This window comes from Hemitrygon akajei, chromosome 8 (assembly GCF_048418815.1).
Source record: "Hemitrygon akajei chromosome 8, sHemAka1.3, whole genome shotgun sequence".
Taxonomy (NCBI): Eukaryota; Metazoa; Chordata; class Chondrichthyes; order Myliobatiformes; family Dasyatidae; genus Hemitrygon; species Hemitrygon akajei.
The window spans coordinates 459,101-477,040 of record NC_133131.1 but is presented as its reverse complement, the minus strand read 5'-3'; the positions used below and the strand labels follow the sequence as shown (position 1 = coordinate 477,040).

General features: G+C 40.3%; 1 protein-coding gene across 3 annotated transcripts in view; it reads left to right on the top strand.

The window, feature by feature from the left end:
* Nucleotides 1–17,151, top strand: part of ywhae1 (tyrosine 3-monooxygenase/tryptophan 5-monooxygenase activation protein, epsilon polypeptide 1) — a 36,864-nt gene extending 19,713 nt beyond the window's left edge. The window contains exons 2-8 of one of the 3 annotated variants that reach the window (XR_012099859.1): nucleotides 5,880–6,079; nucleotides 8,114–8,220; nucleotides 9,901–10,107; nucleotides 10,845–10,981; nucleotides 13,499–13,544; nucleotides 15,307–15,359; nucleotides 16,124–17,151. Coding sequence is in view for 2 of the 3 variants with exons in the window: in XM_073052996.1 (XP_072909097.1) it covers nucleotides 5,880–6,079; nucleotides 8,114–8,220; nucleotides 9,901–10,107; nucleotides 10,845–10,981; nucleotides 16,124–16,176 (704 nt within the window). In the remaining variant the exon portion in view is untranslated. The remainder of the gene's footprint in view (nucleotides 1–5,879; nucleotides 6,080–8,113; nucleotides 8,221–9,900; nucleotides 10,108–10,844; nucleotides 10,982–13,498; nucleotides 13,545–15,306; nucleotides 15,360–16,123) is intronic. The other 2 variants (XM_073052997.1, XM_073052996.1) reach the window with 2 other exon arrangements.
* Nucleotides 17,152–17,940: the final 789 nt, after the last annotated feature.

The window sequence follows — 17,940 nt, the reverse complement described above, 5'->3', positions numbered from 1 at the left end:
AGGATGCCAGCGCTCCTGCCTACTCTGGGGGAGGAGTGGGGAAGAAAATGAATGAAGGAAAGGTAAAGGCAACAAGCCTCAAACTCTGGAAGTTGAAGGATATTAAGGCTTTGATAAAGAGATTATAAGGCAAGTGATGGATACTGACCACAGGCAAGGGGAGAGAGGAAGTTCTATATCAGATGAAATTGGAGAACAAAGACAGACCATGAAGTATTACTGCTTGAAAATCCCAACTATATTAAAAGAAAAAGTAGCCAGGGAGAGCGTAGGGCCCATTAGAGATAGATTAAAACACAATCAATGGGTGCAGCCGGAGGAAGCGAGCAAGGTTTAAGTGAATATTGTTAAGGGATTCATTTATGAGAAATACAGATTTCAGGGAGAAAGGCAGTGATATTCCAAACATTAAAAAGTAGGATGTATTAAATGGCTTAATAGACATAAAGGCAGATGTAACCCCCAAAAACTGGTGATGTATCCCAGTATACTATAGGAGACAAGGGAGGAAAATGCTGGAATGCTGACAAATCTTTAAAATCTTTGCTACATGACATCAGATTACTAAAGGTCATTATGTGCAGTACCAACATTCAGGGTTAGTCAGGTTGTGCCAATGTAGGAAAGTCATTGGGAGGAAAAAAACCTGAGACACAGTATCAGCAAGGCAGTGGAGTATTACAAGTGTACAGACATATAAATATTAGAAGAAAAGTAGAAAGGAATTTTTAAAAAATACCTCAAACTAACAGGAGGGGGTCATCACTTCCCCAGCTGTAGGTTGACTCATTATGGTGGCACGCAGAGGGTGAGAAACATTGTCCAGAACTACCAGGATTTTCTTAAGGGTCCTTTGTTTTCCCATATCCTCCAGAATGTCCAGTTTGATTCCTATAACAGAGCCAGCCTTTCTAATCAGTTTATTGAACCTGTTGATGCCATTGCCCTATCTCCAACAGAGTTCCTTTAGCAATGCTTCTTTTACATTGAATGTCCTTGCAAGTTCCCCATTGTTAATTTTGTTGAATAGTCATTGACAGGACCAAATTCCCCACTAGTGGAAAGAATAGTTCAGAAGCTTAATGTTTGTCCTATCACACTCAAAAGTTTCCACCATCTGCAAGAAAAGTCAACATTGTTGGGAGTGATCTAAACTGGATGAGTGTAGCTCCAAATACTTATAAGGGTCAATCAGGATCAACTTGCTCAGTTAGTATAGCAATCCATCATTCTAAATTTCATTCTCTTCACTACTGGTACATAGTGGCTGCACGATATACTATCTGAACATTGATCTATGGTTACTGGACCAGGCTAATTCCAGCAGCCCCTGCCAAATCTATTGTCACTAAGAAGGGTGTGCTTGAAACTATCTCTGCTTGTTTCCCTCTTAAATGCTTTTTGATATGAAAATGTCATTATTTGAGTCTGTATCCTGGTCTAACTCTTCGTAAATCTCTCAGGACTTCACTTACAGTGACTCTCATACGCCATCTTTAGGGCAATTGAGTATGAGCAGATCTGAAGAATTTAACAAGGTAGAAAGCAAATTTATGCCTGTCCTTACAAATAGCTGGTGACCACCAGACTATGTTACAAACTACCAGGAAAACAAAATGACTAATGCAGGTCTCTATCTATATACTACCAAAACTCTCATGCTCTGTCTGTTTGTGACCTCCACTTAGCGCAAACGGTGCATTACAGTGGCACTATTTTTGGCTACATCGACTTAAATTGCGCTAACTTACAGAATGCAGGCAAAGTTCAGGGTTATATATTCATATATAAAATTGTTCATTCACCAAAATCAACAGGCTGCCTTTCTCCCAAGAGCCGATACGCCATCATGGAAACTGGATGCGGCACCACGACGCATGCGCATGGCCAGCCTCAGCAGCGACACCAAAAGGTGTCAGCAAAAGGGCAAGGCAGCTCTATTTCGAGTGGTCATGTACTGCTGATCACCATCAGCATGTGCAGCATTGGGACAGATCTAACTGCCACCCATCAATAAGGGATCATTAAATCTTATTGTAATGACGTACTTCTCTTTCAATATTTTTATTAGTTTCTGCATATAAGAATACAGAGTACAAGAAGATAATACAAGTTTTTAAAAAAAGAGTACCAAATACATTGTATTAAAAATACAGCTACGATCACAAAATCCTGTATTCATAAAAATTGGATTAAATTGTAATATTGAAATATAATATTGTTATACGGGGAAAAATCTAAACCCACTACGGAAGTCAGAACTGTTAGGAAAAGCAAGAAAAAAGGAGGGGACCCCCTTATCATATAATAAAATATTATTACCCACCATCTGTACTTTTACAACAAATCAAAGGTTTTGAAAATATCTCAAAAATAGTCCCCACAATGTATAAAAGTCTTGACTGGATTCAAAAACTGAACATCGGATATCCTTCTAAATTTAAGCATGACATAACATCCCGTAACGACGTACCTCGAGACACCCATAAAACCCTTTGCTGCAGTCAAAAGACAGCAGTGACGATATCACGTCCAATTAGGGGGGAGTGCCAACCACATCATCAAGAATAATCAGCTTCCTTTGGTATTACTGCTTCGTATCTTCCATCCAGTATTAGGGTAAAAAAAAATTGGTCAGCCTAGTTATGCCAAGTGGGAAGAGGGGGGGACATTATGGTCACGAGATGATGCCAAACGTCGTCGGGAAGTGACAAGGAGAGGGAGAGAACAAGAATCAGATGAGGTCAGGGCCACTCGACTCCAGGATCAAAGAGTCAGGACAAAAAAGATGAGAGGAGAAGAGACAGAGGAGAGGCGTGCCCGTCTCCAGAATGACAACGAGAGGCACAAGGGTGGCAGATCAACCAGAAATGTTGGCATCAGAAGTGTCCTTTGTTAAACCAGGAGGAGCTATATTTGCCTTGCTACATGTCTTTCTTTGTCAATAAAATGGTTTTTCTTTTTCAATTTCCAAAGCAAAGCAATACCAATAGCATTCAGGAAAAGTTAATGTTCATTCTGGTCACATCAGACTGCACTACCTTTCTCTCAAAGGGTGCCCCAATGGGTCACCCTGTTGTCTAGTTCTGTGCTAATAGCCTTTTTAAATCTGATATTTGCTTGCAGTTGGATTGAGAATTTGCTGTTGTGTAATAAGTTGTTGGGTGAGATACGCCTTTGCATCTTGTCATTAATTATCTTGAATCATTATCTTTAACAGTTGTGGCTGGCCTGTGAATCCTACTGGGTGTACACAATTGAAAGTTTTGTAGTGGTTCTTGCTTGTCTCAGGAGCTCCTGCTATAAGTAGACATGCACTCCTAATTGTGGGTGCCAGGGCATAGATCAATTTGTCTAATAGTTTTCTATTTCAGGTAACGTCGCTAGTGTAATGTGTTTCTAGGTGACATGTTTAACATTTGTGAGTGATTTGTATTTGCTGAGTTTCTGCATTTGGCTGTCAATCAGCCACTAATTGTTTTTGAAGTTATTTGCAGATGTGTGCAAATCTTGTACTACATAGTTTTAAATGGAAGTATGTATGAGATTGTGTTAAGTACAATTATGCAATGTCTAGTTCCCATGGTGCCTAACAATAGAGGGCATGGGTTTCAGGTGAGAGGGAAGAGGCTTGAAGGGGATCTAAGGGGCAAATTTTTCACACAATGGTTGTTATCGGGAGTTGACTGCTAACAGAGGTTGCATAGAATAGTACAGCACCCTGCCTCACATATAACCCCCCACCTTAAATTCCTCCATATATTTGTCTAGTAGTCTCTTAAACTTCACTAGTGTATCTGCCTCCACCATTGACTCAGGCAGTGCATTCCACACACCAACCACTCTCTGAGTAAAAAACCTTCCTCTAATATCCCCCTTGAACTTTTCACCCCTCACCTTAAAGCCATGTCCTCTTGTATTGAGCAGTGGTGCCCTGGGAAAGAGGTGCTGGCTGTCCACTCTGTCTATTCCTCTTAATATCTTGTACACCTCTATCATGTCTCCTCTCATCCTCCTCCTCTCCAAAGAGTAAAGCCCTAGCTCCCTTAATCTCTTATCATAATCCATACTCTCTTAAGCCAGGCAGCATCCTAGTAAATCTCCTCTGTACCCTTTTTAATGCTTCCACATCCTTCCTATAGTGAGGCGACCAGAACTGGACACAGTACTCCAAGTGTGGCCTAACTAGAGTTTTATAGAGCTGCATCATTACCTCACGGCTCTTAAATTCTATCCCTCGACTTTTGAAAGCTAACACCCCATAAGCTTTCTTAACTACCCTATCTACCTGTGAGGCAACTTTCAGGGATCTGCGGACGTGTACCCCCAGATCCCTCTGCTCCTCCAAGTATCCTGCCATTTACTTTGTACTCTGCCTTGGAGTTTGTCCTTCCAAAGTGTACCACCTCACACTTCTCCAGGTTGAACTCCATCTGCCACTTCTCAGCCCACTTCTGCATCCCATCAATGTCTCTCTGCAATCTTCGACAATCCTCGACACTATCTACAACACCACCAACCTTTGTGTCGTCTGCAAACTTGCCAACCCACCCTTCTACCCCCACATCCAGGTCGTTAATAAAAATCACGAAAAGTAGAGGTCCCAGAACCGATCCTTGTGGGACACCACTAGTCACAACCCTCCAATCCGAATGTACTCCTGCCACCATGACCCTCTGCTTTCTGCATACAAGCTAATTCTGAATCCACCTGGCCAAACTTCCCTGGATCCCATGCCTTCTGACTTTCTGAATAAGCCTACTGTGTGGTTGTGGAGGCAGGAACAGTAACAGTATTTACAAGGCAGCTGGATAGGTACTTGAATGAGCATGGCATAGAGGGATATGGACTTAATGCAGACAAGTGATAATGGTTGCAATAGGTGTGGTACAAAGGTCTTGTTTTTGTGCTCTACAACTAAGTGTGTTCTATACAGAGATTTGGGACATTTGAAGCAGGTGCTTTGTTTCTTTATGGTTTAATATTGATGCTGTTCTGTGCTGAAGCAAAAATTGCTTTTAGTGCTTGACAAATGATGGGTTTCTTGACATCTAATGGAGAGCAAATTGTACAGATACCTGTCTGATCTGGAACTAATAAACTGTAGGAAAATTACATAAGTTTAATACTGAGAATTCTTTGCTGTAAGAAGCAATCATAATGGGAAAAAAAAACTAGTAAAAGCCCCTTCCATGTTCTACAGTCTTTTAGATTCCTTCAGCTCTTCACCTTGTCCACTTATTGCCTTCCAGCTTTTTGCATCATTCCACCATCCATCTCGGCCAACACCTGGTAGTTTGTACTCCTTAACTCCACCACCACTTTACTTTGGTTTCTGCCCCATTCCTTCCCAGTTCTGGTGAAGGGTCTTGGCCTGAATGTTAACTTTATTCCTCCCCATAGATGCTACCTGACCTGCCTCCAATATTTTGTGTGTTTTTAAAATTGCTTCCAATTTTTGTATGTATTCAGATTAGTAGGGAATGTGGCAAACTTGTCTTATCTTGATTATATTTTTTGTTCCAGCTAATTCAGTTTGTACGTTCCCAGATGAAGATTAATGGAAGCATTTGTAGTGCTTAGTTAAATTAAACAAACTAGCAGTTTTAAGGTGTAAAGCAAAAATACATCCACCCAAAGTGGTTGTATGACATCAAAGTTAACTTAGTGCTAAACGCTAAACTTGGCAACTTGCATGTGGAGTATTAGTGCAAAAGTGATTGGTAGATCTACTAGGAGAGTAAAACTTGAGGTTCTTGCTCTATAAAGATTAATTTTGCATCAAATAATGAAATGAGAAACTTACAAGGCTACAATTATGGCTTTACATTGGTCAATCATTGTTTCTATGCCAATAAACACATTTCCTTCTTCAACAGAAATGGTGGAATCGATGAAGAAAGTAGCTGGTATGGATGTGGAGTTGACGGTTGAGGAAAGGAATTTACTGTCTGTGGCCTACAAAAATGTTATTGGAGCACGGAGAGCGTCCTGGAGGATAATCAGCAGTATTGAGCAGAAGGAAGAGAATAAGGGTGGAGAGGAAAAGATAAAAATGATCCGTGAATACAGACAGACGGTGAGCCTTACCAATTTATAGGTGTCAGCAGACAGTGATTTGGTTGCTTACAACACTGATTTCTGAACCTCAGTGCTTTGCATTGGGCTTGGATTTTGTTTTGTGTATTGTATTAAGTATCTTATTAAAATTCTGTTCAGTGTTACTTTCATCATCCGATTAAATGATCTTTGGAGAAAATGCAAAGTTGCCAGGTAAGGTGATAGGGTTCCTGCCAGATTTGATTGCAGGGGATTGGTCCAGTTAGAGAGCTATTTGGTCAGAGCAGTTGATGACAGTCTTGAAAATATTCTCAAGATTTAAGCATTTTAAAAGGAAAACAAGAGCAAGAGACTAACCCTTTCATACCTAGAATTATGATCCACACTGGGAGTAGGTACATGTATATAACCTTTGTTCTGCGTATTTGGTATAAATGATGCTCTGTGACTTAAGAGTTGATCAGGTTAGTGCCTTGGCTCAACCATTCCTGCTCTGCCCTTCTACCACAAGACTAGAAATGGCAAAATTCTGGTTTTTAAAAGGTTCAGTCCTATTAACAACTCTGCAGATAAAGCTCAGCCTTGATTGAATAGTAAGGAGGTCCTTTTATTTTTAAATACCCTTCCAGCCATAGGGAGCAGTGCTGGGTTTAGGTGTATTCTCTGCTGCAGATGAGTGATTTGCATTGTCAGGAACTTAATCTTACAATAAAACTGTTTTACTATTTTATCAATTCTGTTCCAACCAAGATTCAAATCTTGCTTTGCAATGAACTTTCTGCTAAGAATGGTGGAAACTAGCTGGATGATTCAAGGGCTACCAAGGTATTAATTAATTCCAGCATTCTGTTCTGGTTGATGATTAGCATATAGACTTCAGTTCAAATTATGTGGAAAATCTCAGTTTTAGAAATCCATTTAGTTCATAATTCACAGTGGTTGTGTAATGTAGGTATAGTATGACATATTTTGTCTAGTGCCAAATTCCTGCCTCTGTACATGGTGATCTGCTGCTCTGAGATAATTCCCATTTGAGATCTTAGTATGTGAGAGTAATGTGGCTAAATTTTAAGTGCTGGTAGGAATGTTCTATTTTTAAGTGGGCAAATTGCAGGAGCTGTTCCAGTGTTTTCATTTCCTTCCCCCTTAAGTTGTGAAACTTCTGAAGATCTACGTTTCACAATTTTTTTTGCAGTTTCCTGCAGTTTTTATAGGATGATTTTACAGAGCATAACATGGCAGGGTAATACAGAACGTGGTCCAAGCTAACATTCAGTGGATGACTGCATGTACTGCGTGGAAGTGAGCCATTGCAGATTATTCCCATGTTCCTTTTGTCATCGGTTTCACTTGCTGATCTAATCGGAATAGTAGTCACTCTTGGCTGAGGTTTAATTACATCAGTGAAAGTCGATTTGGAGCAAGGCAGAAATGGTTTGGTCATCCTGCTCAAGTTCAGAAATCTTTTCACTTGTTTCCTTTTAGGAGGGTAGTTGGAAACATCCTAATTCTTTGCAAAGCAAATACTGTGGTGTTTTGGATCAGTTAGAATCTAACTTGTCGCTCTTTGAGGTGCATTGTATCCCTTTGATACTTCCATTCAATTAGTGTTGCACTTGAACATGTTTCTGGTGCTATTGTTCAGTTCAATATTTTGTATGTGGTGTTTAATGCCTCAGTGATGCACTTTGCCTTAGAAATCAGTATAAATTTGCTTCTATCTAGGAACACGTTAAATGTATCTCAAGCACAAATGTCCAATTAACAGCTCCAAACCCAAAAGCCATATTGCATGGATACACATTGTCATCTGTGACTTTTTGTTGTAAACTGCTGTGAAGCATAGCAATTCAGTTAACCTATCTTCTGATAGCTGAATGCATTGAGACATTTTCACTTAAATGACTTGCATTCCATGGCTCATTGGTAAGCTCTGGTTGTCAATGTTAGCATAAGCACAAATTTATCTAGTGAAATTTGCATTGATCTTGTCAATATGTAATGGTGACTTATATAGGCTCTAGAGTGTTTAAAGTGCTTTTTATTGTTTCAGGTTGAGAATGAGCTGAAATCAATTTGTAATGACATTCTGGATGTACTGGATAAACACCTCATTCCTGCTGCCAACACTGGGGAGTCAAAGGTTTTCTACTATAAAATGTACGTACCAGGCATTTCGGGGAAGTGTATAAGAACTAATTGCACAAAAGTGTTACACAATTATACTGGCATTTGCTGATTACTGGCTCTCTATAGGAGCAATGGACAGTTTAAATCAACTGGAATGTATGTATTGCCCTGTAGCTTGCAGCTTCATTATGAAATAGCACTGTTTATGAGGGGTTCATCTGAGAGTTGAGAAATGATAATGTTGCCTTAGTGATCTAGTCCAGTAGATAGCTGCTTCCTCGTGATCGTGATCTTAGGACGTAAGGTGTGGACTCATCATTGGACTTGGGGCCATTGAAAATATCAGTACAATTATCCAGTGATTTCTTTCAGTGTGCCTCAATGTGGGTATCTGCAAGTATGTCAGAGGCAGCAATGTCTGACTGACTGCTTTGTCCTATTAAACTGCATCTGGCTGGGTCAAGCAGGGTAAAAAGCTGCTATTACCAATTAAAATAAGGCTTTAAACTGATGTTCAGACAACATTCCACAAGAGGCTTTTGCATTAGGTAAGAACTCACAATATTGGTGGAAGTGGATTGAAAACTGGGTCAAAATAAATGGGCCTTATCTCAAGCAGTAATTAGTGGAGCATCCCAAGGATCCATTCTTGGCCTTCAATCATTTACCAGAAATATTAATCACTTGAAAAGTAGCAGAATGCCAACCAAGTTTGTGGAGCAAAGGTTGGTATGCTGTGATTACTTTTGCTGCCACAGGATGTAGATAATTGAGTTAGGTGATCTGTTATTAAATGGAGTTTAATGTGGGGTAAGTATGAGGTCCTACACGGGTGAGAAAAATCAAGAGGCAAACTTCTGGCTCGAGAAATCTAAAAATGGAGTACAAAGGGATCTAGGTTTTTTTCAGGAATCAAAAAAGGATAGACAACTGTAGCTGGCTACAAAGGTAAATGGCTTATTGGCCCTTTTCAAGGTAGCTGGTTTATAAATATTGTTTCATATTTACAGGGTGTCAAGTTGCACGTAGAGTACTGTGCACTGTAGCCCTAATATTGGAGGCAGTCCAGAAAAGATTTACTGTGGACTAATAGCTGCTCCAAGGCATTTGTTCATCATGGATAATTAAAAACTGTATAGTGTGGATCTGTATTCTTTAAAGTACAGATAATTGATGGGTGATCATATGGATAGCTGAACCCCAGGCCAGGGTTGGGAGTAGAAGTGGGTATGACGGTAGATGTTGAGATATTTCCAGTAGTGGAAGACTCCAACAAAGAAACCTCGTTGCAAAGTCGGAGGCAAGACATTTAAAGTGGAAGGTGTTGATGGTCGAGAACCCTGTACCCAAGAGGATTGTGGAGGTATTTGAGGTGATGGATAAATATTTGAAAGGTTGAGGAACTGCAGGAAATGCAAAGGCCTGAGGCAGACAAGCTGTGAAAGTTGGAGTGGGCTTGATGAACCTACTGACTTGTTCCTGCTTGGTTTTGTTAAACAATAAATGTTAATCTAGTCTCATTGTAGTTGATTCTATTGGAAGATGTGGGACATAATGTAAAGGAAGGAGGTAATGTGGGAATCATTTAATTACTGACAGTTTTCAAAAGCAGGTAATTTTTGTGTTGATCTGTTTTAATGAAACTGGTTTTAAATTTTCATTGCAGTGATGTTGCCTGGGATTACTGATTGTTCATTGTTCTTATTGCAGGAAAGGTGATTACCACAGGTATCTGGCAGAGTTTGCAACAGGGAATGACAGGAAGGAAGCGGCAGAGAACAGCTTGGTCGCTTACAAGGCGGCTAGTGATATTGCAATGACAGAACTTCCGCCAACGCACCCCATCCGCTTAGGGCTTGCTTTGAATTTCTCTGTATTCTATTATGAAATCCTCAATTCCCCTGACCGTGCCTGCAGGTATGTATGGAATATAGAATTGCAAATGTTGCCATAGCTGTTTTTGTATGTCAGAATTATTTTTTGTTAGTTTGTTTTGAAGGCTTTGGTCTTTATTAAGGGTCCCAGGAGTACTCTGGTGCCTTGTCTGAATAGTACCTTGTGTGTGTGCTATTTCAGTATGACTCTACACAGCTGGCAGTGTGGGATTTAGGAGTTCAGTGCTGACGTCCTCTGTAAGAAGCTTGTAAGTGTGTGGGTTTCCTCTGGGTGCCAAAGTTCCCTCCCATTGTCCAAAGACGTACTGGTTAATGGGTATATTGTAAATTGACCTGTGATAAGGCTAGGGTTAAATCGGGGGTATTGCTGGGTGACGCGGCTCACTGGGCTGGAAGGGCCTGTTCTGCACTCTTATCTGTAAATTAATTGATCTATCTCCACCCTAGACTGCCAATCTGAGGGATTACTGTAACCTTGGTGTGTAACATTAAACTGATGTCTCGCTGCCCTTTATGCTTCAAATGGATAAAAGTTTCCTGGTACATTTTCGATGGACTTCCAGTTGACATTCTTTCCCCTTGCAGTGCTGCCAAAACAGTGTGTTCATTTAAATTATGCAGGTTCTGAGAGTTTGCTCCTTTAGAGCAGCTCCTCCAGCTGCTGAATCATTCCACCGAAAGCTATAGGCTGAGATGCTAAGTACCAATCTGGACAGTCACATCCTCATTTGACTGATAGAACAAACTTTCACCTTGCAGATTGGCAAAGGCGGCATTTGATGATGCAATCGCAGAACTGGATACCTTGAGTGAAGAAAGCTACAAGGACTCTACACTCATTATGCAGTTGTTACGTGACAACTTGACACTATGGACTTCAGACATGCAGGGAGATGGTATGTAAATGGCCAAAGTTATTGATTTGCAGGATCTTATTTCCTTGTGTAGAATCAGATCATTTTCCTCTATGCCTTGTTCTTTACCTTTGTTTCTTTGAAACCCAAAGAGGAGTGGTTGTGGTTGAACTAAATAGTGAGATCACAGTACAACTATTTTATATCTCCTTGCATGTGTCATGCAGTAAAGATCATGGAGAAGCTTACTTTCATCCAGATTACTACAGGGATAAAAAAATTAAATGGGTTTCTTCTAAGGTGACTGGTGTTTTGGAAACATCCTTTGGGACAGTTTATCCTATTTGACTTGCAAGTCAAGTCAGCATTGCCGGTCTTCTGTCAACTGGAAATAACCTAATAAGATTATCTCCACTGGTTTTGTTCAAATTGGTACATTGAGGTTTTAGTTTTATGAAGGCCTTCTGGGTCTTTTTAAGTAGCCACTTCATTTACAGTCATGTTATGGACATAAATGCTTTAAGACTTGAGAGCAAAATTGCCCATTTGTCCTATTATGTCTGCTCTGTCATTCGATCATGACAGATTTCCTTTTCAGCCCCATTATCCTGCTTTTTCCCCTATAACCTTTGACTAAGTCAAACTCAGCTTTAAATACACCTAATAATTTGACCACCATCACTGTCTGGCAATGAATTCCGAAGATTCACCACTCTCTGACTAAAGAAATTCCTCTTCATCTGTTTTAAAGGGATGTCCTTCTATTCTGAGTCTCTGACCTCTGAACTCCTACTATTGGAAACATCCTCTCCACATCCACTCTAGACCTTTCAGTATTTAGTTGGTGTAATGAGATTCTTTTTCTCCTCTTCCCCCACCACCAATCTTCTAAGCTCCAATGAGTACAGCAGGCCAGGCAGCATCTATAGGAAGAAGTACAGTCGATGTTTCGGGCCAAGGCCCTTCGTCAGGACTAACTGAAAGAAAAGATAGTAAGAGATTTGAAAGTTAGTCCTGACGAAGGGTCTCGACTCGAAGCGTCAACTGTACTTTTTCCTATAGATGCTGCCTGGCCTGTTGCGTTCCACCAGCGTTTTGTGTATGTCGCTTGAGTTTCCAGCATCTGCAGATTTCCTCGTGTTTCCAATGAGTACAGATCCAGATCCATCAAACGTTCCTCATGCTTCTCATACTTAACCCTTTTTGTTCCCAGAATAATTCTTGAGAACCTCCTCTGGCCCCTCTTCAATGATAGCACGTCCTTTCTTTTAGAAAAAGGGGCTAGAACTTATCTCGATACTCTCAAGTGCAGTCTGACCAGCACTTTATAAAGCCTCGGAATTACATCCTTTCATATTCTAATCCTCTCAAAATGAATCTTAACGAAGTAGTTGCCTTTCTTACCACCTGCAAGTTAATCTTTGGGGAATCATGCATGAGGACTCCCAAATCTCTTTACTCTTGTTTCCATATCTTCTCCTTGTTCAGAAAGTAACTACATCTTTGTTCCTTCTACCAAAGTGCGTGACCATGCACTAGCCTATGCAGTATTCCATTGACCTCTTCTTTCCCCATTCTCCTAATCTGTCCAAGACCTGCAGGCTTCCTGCTTCCTCAAAGCTCCCTGCCTCTCCACATATCTTTGAATCGTCAAACTTGGCCACAAAGCCAGCAATCCCATTATCCAGATCACTGACATAAAATGCGAAAAGAAGCAATCCCAACATCAACCCCTATGGGACACAGTCAGTCACCGGCAGCCAACCATTCCCTTTATTCCTACCTACTCTGCCTTCTGGTTTCTTTCCATAACACCATGGGCCCTTGTCTTGTTTAGTCATCTTGTCAAAGATCTTTGGAAAGTCCAAGGAAACAACATGAATTGACTCTGCTTTGTCTATCCTGTTCCAAGGGTTCTCAACATTCAAGCAAGTAAGGAAAGTGAGCACTTAAGTTTTAACCATACATTGCCATTTGCTGAGTGGCAATTTGGGAAGCATTTGATGAATTCTGTCCTATCAATGGCAGGTTGATCTTTCCATAGTTGGCTGCAGCTCTAAAAGGCACCAGTAATTGTGACACACAAAAACTGGGTTAAAGGCCAAAAATTCTCAGAAGAACTTGTCAGTTGGGGCATCTTTCACTGCACTTTGATTAGTCCTCTTATTTTCCAAATCTAAAACTGATATGCTGTAAATTGAGCTCCAGTTATGAATTTCATGTACAACGTGGGTGGGTTTAATGCTACTGTGAAGTACTAGGCATTGCTGAATTTCTTAGTGCTCTTACTCTTTGTTCTTCGATTTAATATTGTGAAAACCATTTCTATCGGGAAGTATGCTGAATGTAACCTTCATGGTGTTGAATGTCAGCTTGGTTGCTGAGTGAATAATTACATTTGGGATTGGCACTACAAAATAACTAGGCTGCCTAGTATAATTCATCTTGCATTTCAAGTGATTTTATTCTATTACTTGTGTCCTTTGTTGTAGCATTGTTAAATCTTCCTTTTATTCTATATTCATTTTCTTCTGTTTTACTTTTCTCCTTCCTGAATAGATTCCTAAAGGATATGAACCATTCACTCCCCTGTAATCTGTAATTTGTAAGTCGCTCTAAAATGCCAAGCAGTTCTTGCATATCCCAAGATGTCAGTCCCTTTTTCAAACTAAATTCTAATGATGCATAATGTGGGGCTTTTGGCTTGTAAGCAGTAAGTTGTTAACTAATGCTGATTCAGGACCATTTTGTGATTCTTTTCTTGCTATAAATTTCAAAGCTGTGAGATGTAATTATCCCAGGAACATTAGAGAGTTGAACCTAGGTGTTTGGTTGTGCTGGCGCTCTCAGTAACTCGTGGAGTTGGCCAGTGAAGATCAGATGCTTCCTAATGCTGATGTTCTCCGTCCTGGCAGCTATTTCAAATGATATGGCCATGTCTGGAACAGAGGAAAATGCTGTCTTCAGTTCTGGTGGCATAAAGATTCAGAAGAAAGTAAAACTAGTAGCTTGACAAAAATTGCAACCAAACAAAATTCAGGGCCCAAAACAACACCCCCCACCCCTAATTCTGTGCAGGGTTTTGTGTACCTTGCTGCCAATAGTACTGATCATCTAATGACTATTAAGTATTACAAAAGCACTCCCAGAAACATGAGCTTTATGCTAATATCTTTGTGATGAGTTTATTAATCAAATGGATACTTACTCTATGCTGTAACCCCAGTTGAGTTCCTAAAATCTTTATAGGCAAACAAGGAAAGTCAAAATTGGATTATGGTTTTCCTTTCTGCGACATCATTGTGTTAACTTTTGTGTAGTTGTTCACAGTTGGACCTGAATCAGTTGCTCTAATAGAGTTGAAACATACTAGGCAAAGCTGCATTTCAACTTGTGGGTCTGCTCAGGCGTGATGTGGTTTCACCTATTTCTGCAAGGATAGTTTTCTCCAGGATTCCCTTGTCCACTTTACCCTCTCACTTATCTCTGCAACTGTGCTAAGTGCTATATTTGCCCCGGCACCTCCCTCATCACCATTCAGGACCCAAAATAATCCTTCCAGTTGAAGTGATGCTTTCACCTGCCAGTGTTTTATTGCATCCATTGCTTTTGGTGTGGCTCTTCTACATTGAGACCTGACACAGATAAGGGGATTGCTTCGAGCACCTTCACTTTGTCCACCACAGCACTCAGGATCTCCCGATCCCTACCACAGGTCTGCCCGTGGCTCCTTCTACTGCCACGATGTGGCCAGATGCAGACTGGGGGAGCAATGCCTGCTAGTTTGTACTCTGCTGCCTTCCTTTCCAGTCCTGATGAAGTGTCTCAGCTCAAAACAGTAGCAGAATCCTCTTCTTAATTTGTGTTATTCATTAAAGCCATGTAGTATATTTACACTGAAGTTAAACCAGGAACTTGCCATTCACACGGAAATCTTCCCCTGAACTTAATACAAAATGATACCATACCTGCTATAATTCAGTAGATTTTTTTTGGGAGTGTGGGAGAGTAGGTGTGGAGTTAACTGATAATTAGACTCAAAATTTAAGTGGCATTGGTGCATGCCAGAGTTTGCAGTTTTCAACTAACCCAGAAACAATGGTAAATAGTTTGGTAGTTCTAGCAACAGTAGTTTTCTCACTATCATTGGTTATTAATGATAGAAATTATGCATAAATTCTAGATATAGTGATGTCACCCCATGGAGAGAGTTGAACCAGTTTCCTCTTAAAAGTTAGGAATCCTAACAGTGTTTAAAATGTGTTGGGGTTTAGAGTTGGCTACTGAACCTTTTCAGATTGACTAAATTCTTCACTGAGGAATTGCTGTTCCTGTTACATAATCATATGTAAATTTTTTTTACCTAGAATAATCAAAATTGTACTTCTGGCCACTAAGTCGTAGAAAATGATTCCTGAAGGTAGTGATTCCATCTTTGGAAGGTGGCCTGCTTTGTGCCCATCTGAGTTATTGTAGCATGCGCAAGTAATTAAATGAAATTGCTCCCCATGTTATCTTAACAGACGTGCAATCTAAAGTAAGCCTGCTAAAGTGTGAGTATGTTGAACATTTATGTACTAATGTTTTGAGACCTTTGTAGTCAGAAGCTTTGATCTGTTGTACCCAACAGTTGGTAGTGTAGTGTTCGCCAGGTGTTCACTTTGTCTGGACTTGAGCATAATACCAGTCATCTGATCTCTCCATTCCTCTGCTGTAACCACTAATAAACCCGAATGGACATTCAGGCACTTAGTTTATAGTTGGTGATTTTGATCAGGCCTGTTTCCATGCTCTTCTAACAAGTGGAGAAAATGTCAGATATACTCCCTGTAGCATGTGCAGAGTAACTTGTTACTCTGTGATTAGATCCTGCATCTTCCATTAGGCTTTGATCATGATAAAAACAGTGGAGGTAGGGGAGGATTCATCAGTTGTCTGATCACCTGTTGAGTGTGTACTTGAAGTTAAGTAGAGTTGAGACTGGACTGAACTGAAAAGTAGTGGCATACAGTAGATACGGGATGGTTTGGGGCACACTGCCCATTGCTTCAGTAGCTGGAATGCACCAGCTAATCTCTAGAAAGCTGCATGTATCCCTGAGAGCTGTGATTTGTAGCTGCTGTTCCTGTGTGCTGTTAGATTGTAAACCAATTACCTTTATTATCACTTTGTTCTCTTGCACAGGGGAAGAACCAAGTAAAGATGTGGTGCAAGATGTTGATGACGACAATCAGTGAGAAGACATGGCAAATGAGAAGACCCTGTCTGCCCCTCTCCTGCCATCCCTATAGTCCCAGTCCAAGCTGAGAACCAGTAAATTTGATGTTGGTACTGGACCTCAGAATTAGCTATGTGCCCATTTGGGTTCCGAGGATTATTTTTGTTTTTTTATTTTTATTTTTTACTTGTTTAAAAAATCTAAAGGCAATGCTGGCTCTCTGTGGATGCTTAACTGGGACCTGCTGTCTTTGACTAGATATCACAATCCTTTGAAAATCTTTTTGAATAAACTGTTCGATTCTACTAAATCCAGTTTTGTGACTAATTCATGCCTGCACCTTTTTACCCGTGGCAATCTGAGCAGTGAATTGGTGGTCAGACATGAATCACAGTGATTGTTCTGAGCCCAGCTCCTGTGAATGCTGCAAAAATCTTTGGTCCATTTGGGGTGGGGGGTGGGCGGTAAAGAAATTAGGTATTTACAATGCACCAAACAGTCTTAACCACCTTTGTGATTGCATGCTCTTGGTTTGCTTTCCTCCTCAAAGTGTACATGCACACCCACTACCTAAGCAAATAAAACTGTGTTCTTTGTGAGCAGTTGAGTAGCTAGCTCCGAAAGTCTTTGAGCGTGATGTGCACTGTGTTTTCTTTCAGTGTTTTTAACCCTGAAGCTAGCAGGTACCAGTTACAATCCATGGGTAGTCCTTTGCTGTTATTTTTTTGTCCATCCTGGCAGAGCAGGTCGTGTTTGAGCTGCTGTTGAAGCCTGCATGCTTTGTTAAAACAATTTTTTTTTCTGACCCGTTCCTCCTCTTTCTCTCCCCCGTCCCACTGCCCCCTTGTTTCTCTCTCTGTTCAGTATGTGTAACTTGAAGCTAATTTGTACTACTGGATATATCTGACTGGAGCCACCGATACAGATATGTATCCTTCTTACTGAAACACAGCATGGATTAATATTAAACTTAAAATAAAAGAACCTAAATTAAGATCTGTTTTGCTGTTTATCCTGATGGTCGCTTTTTTTTTGCAGACATTGAGGAAAGAATTGGTTGTTTATGCGGAGTTGGTGTTGACATTTGAACTGATAGTGGAGAGAAGTTTGAGAATCTGTTTAAAATGTCCTGCAGTGTTCCTGGGTAAATAAATAAATTTAGTTCACATCAATTGTTTTTCTCTGGTTGACAAGATATACTGAGTGGTGTGGTGGGATTTCAACTTTGTACTTTTAACAAAAGTTTGATTACCGAGTTTACTGATGACACAAAAGTTCTGAAACAAAGAAGACTACAAAGGATATGGATAGTGTTGGTGGGCAGAGGTATGGGAAATGGAGTAGCATGAATTTCATTTTAGTATGAAAGATCGCAATACTCTGAAATGCAGAGATCTAAATGCACTATTAAAAGGATAGTGTGCAGGTAATATAAATGATTAGGAAGGGGAAGAATGGTTAAGAGAAATAGAATAGAAATTGAGGTTATTTGGAGTGTTGAGTACACATTTGTTTTTATTTAAGAAAGGATGTTAACTCGCTAAAAGCTTCATCAGATTGAAATCTTAAATAACTGGGCTTGACTGAGGAAAGTTTGGATAGCCTAGGCTTGAATCTGCTAGAACTGATAGGGGGAAACAGGATGATTAAAATACAAGATCCGGAGAGCTTTGATCAGGTAGTGAAGATGTTTCCTCTAGTGGGAAAAATCTCAAACAAATGATACCTGTTTAAAATTAAGGGGGTGGCCATTTTCGGAAGAGGTAGTTTCCCCCCCAAGGTA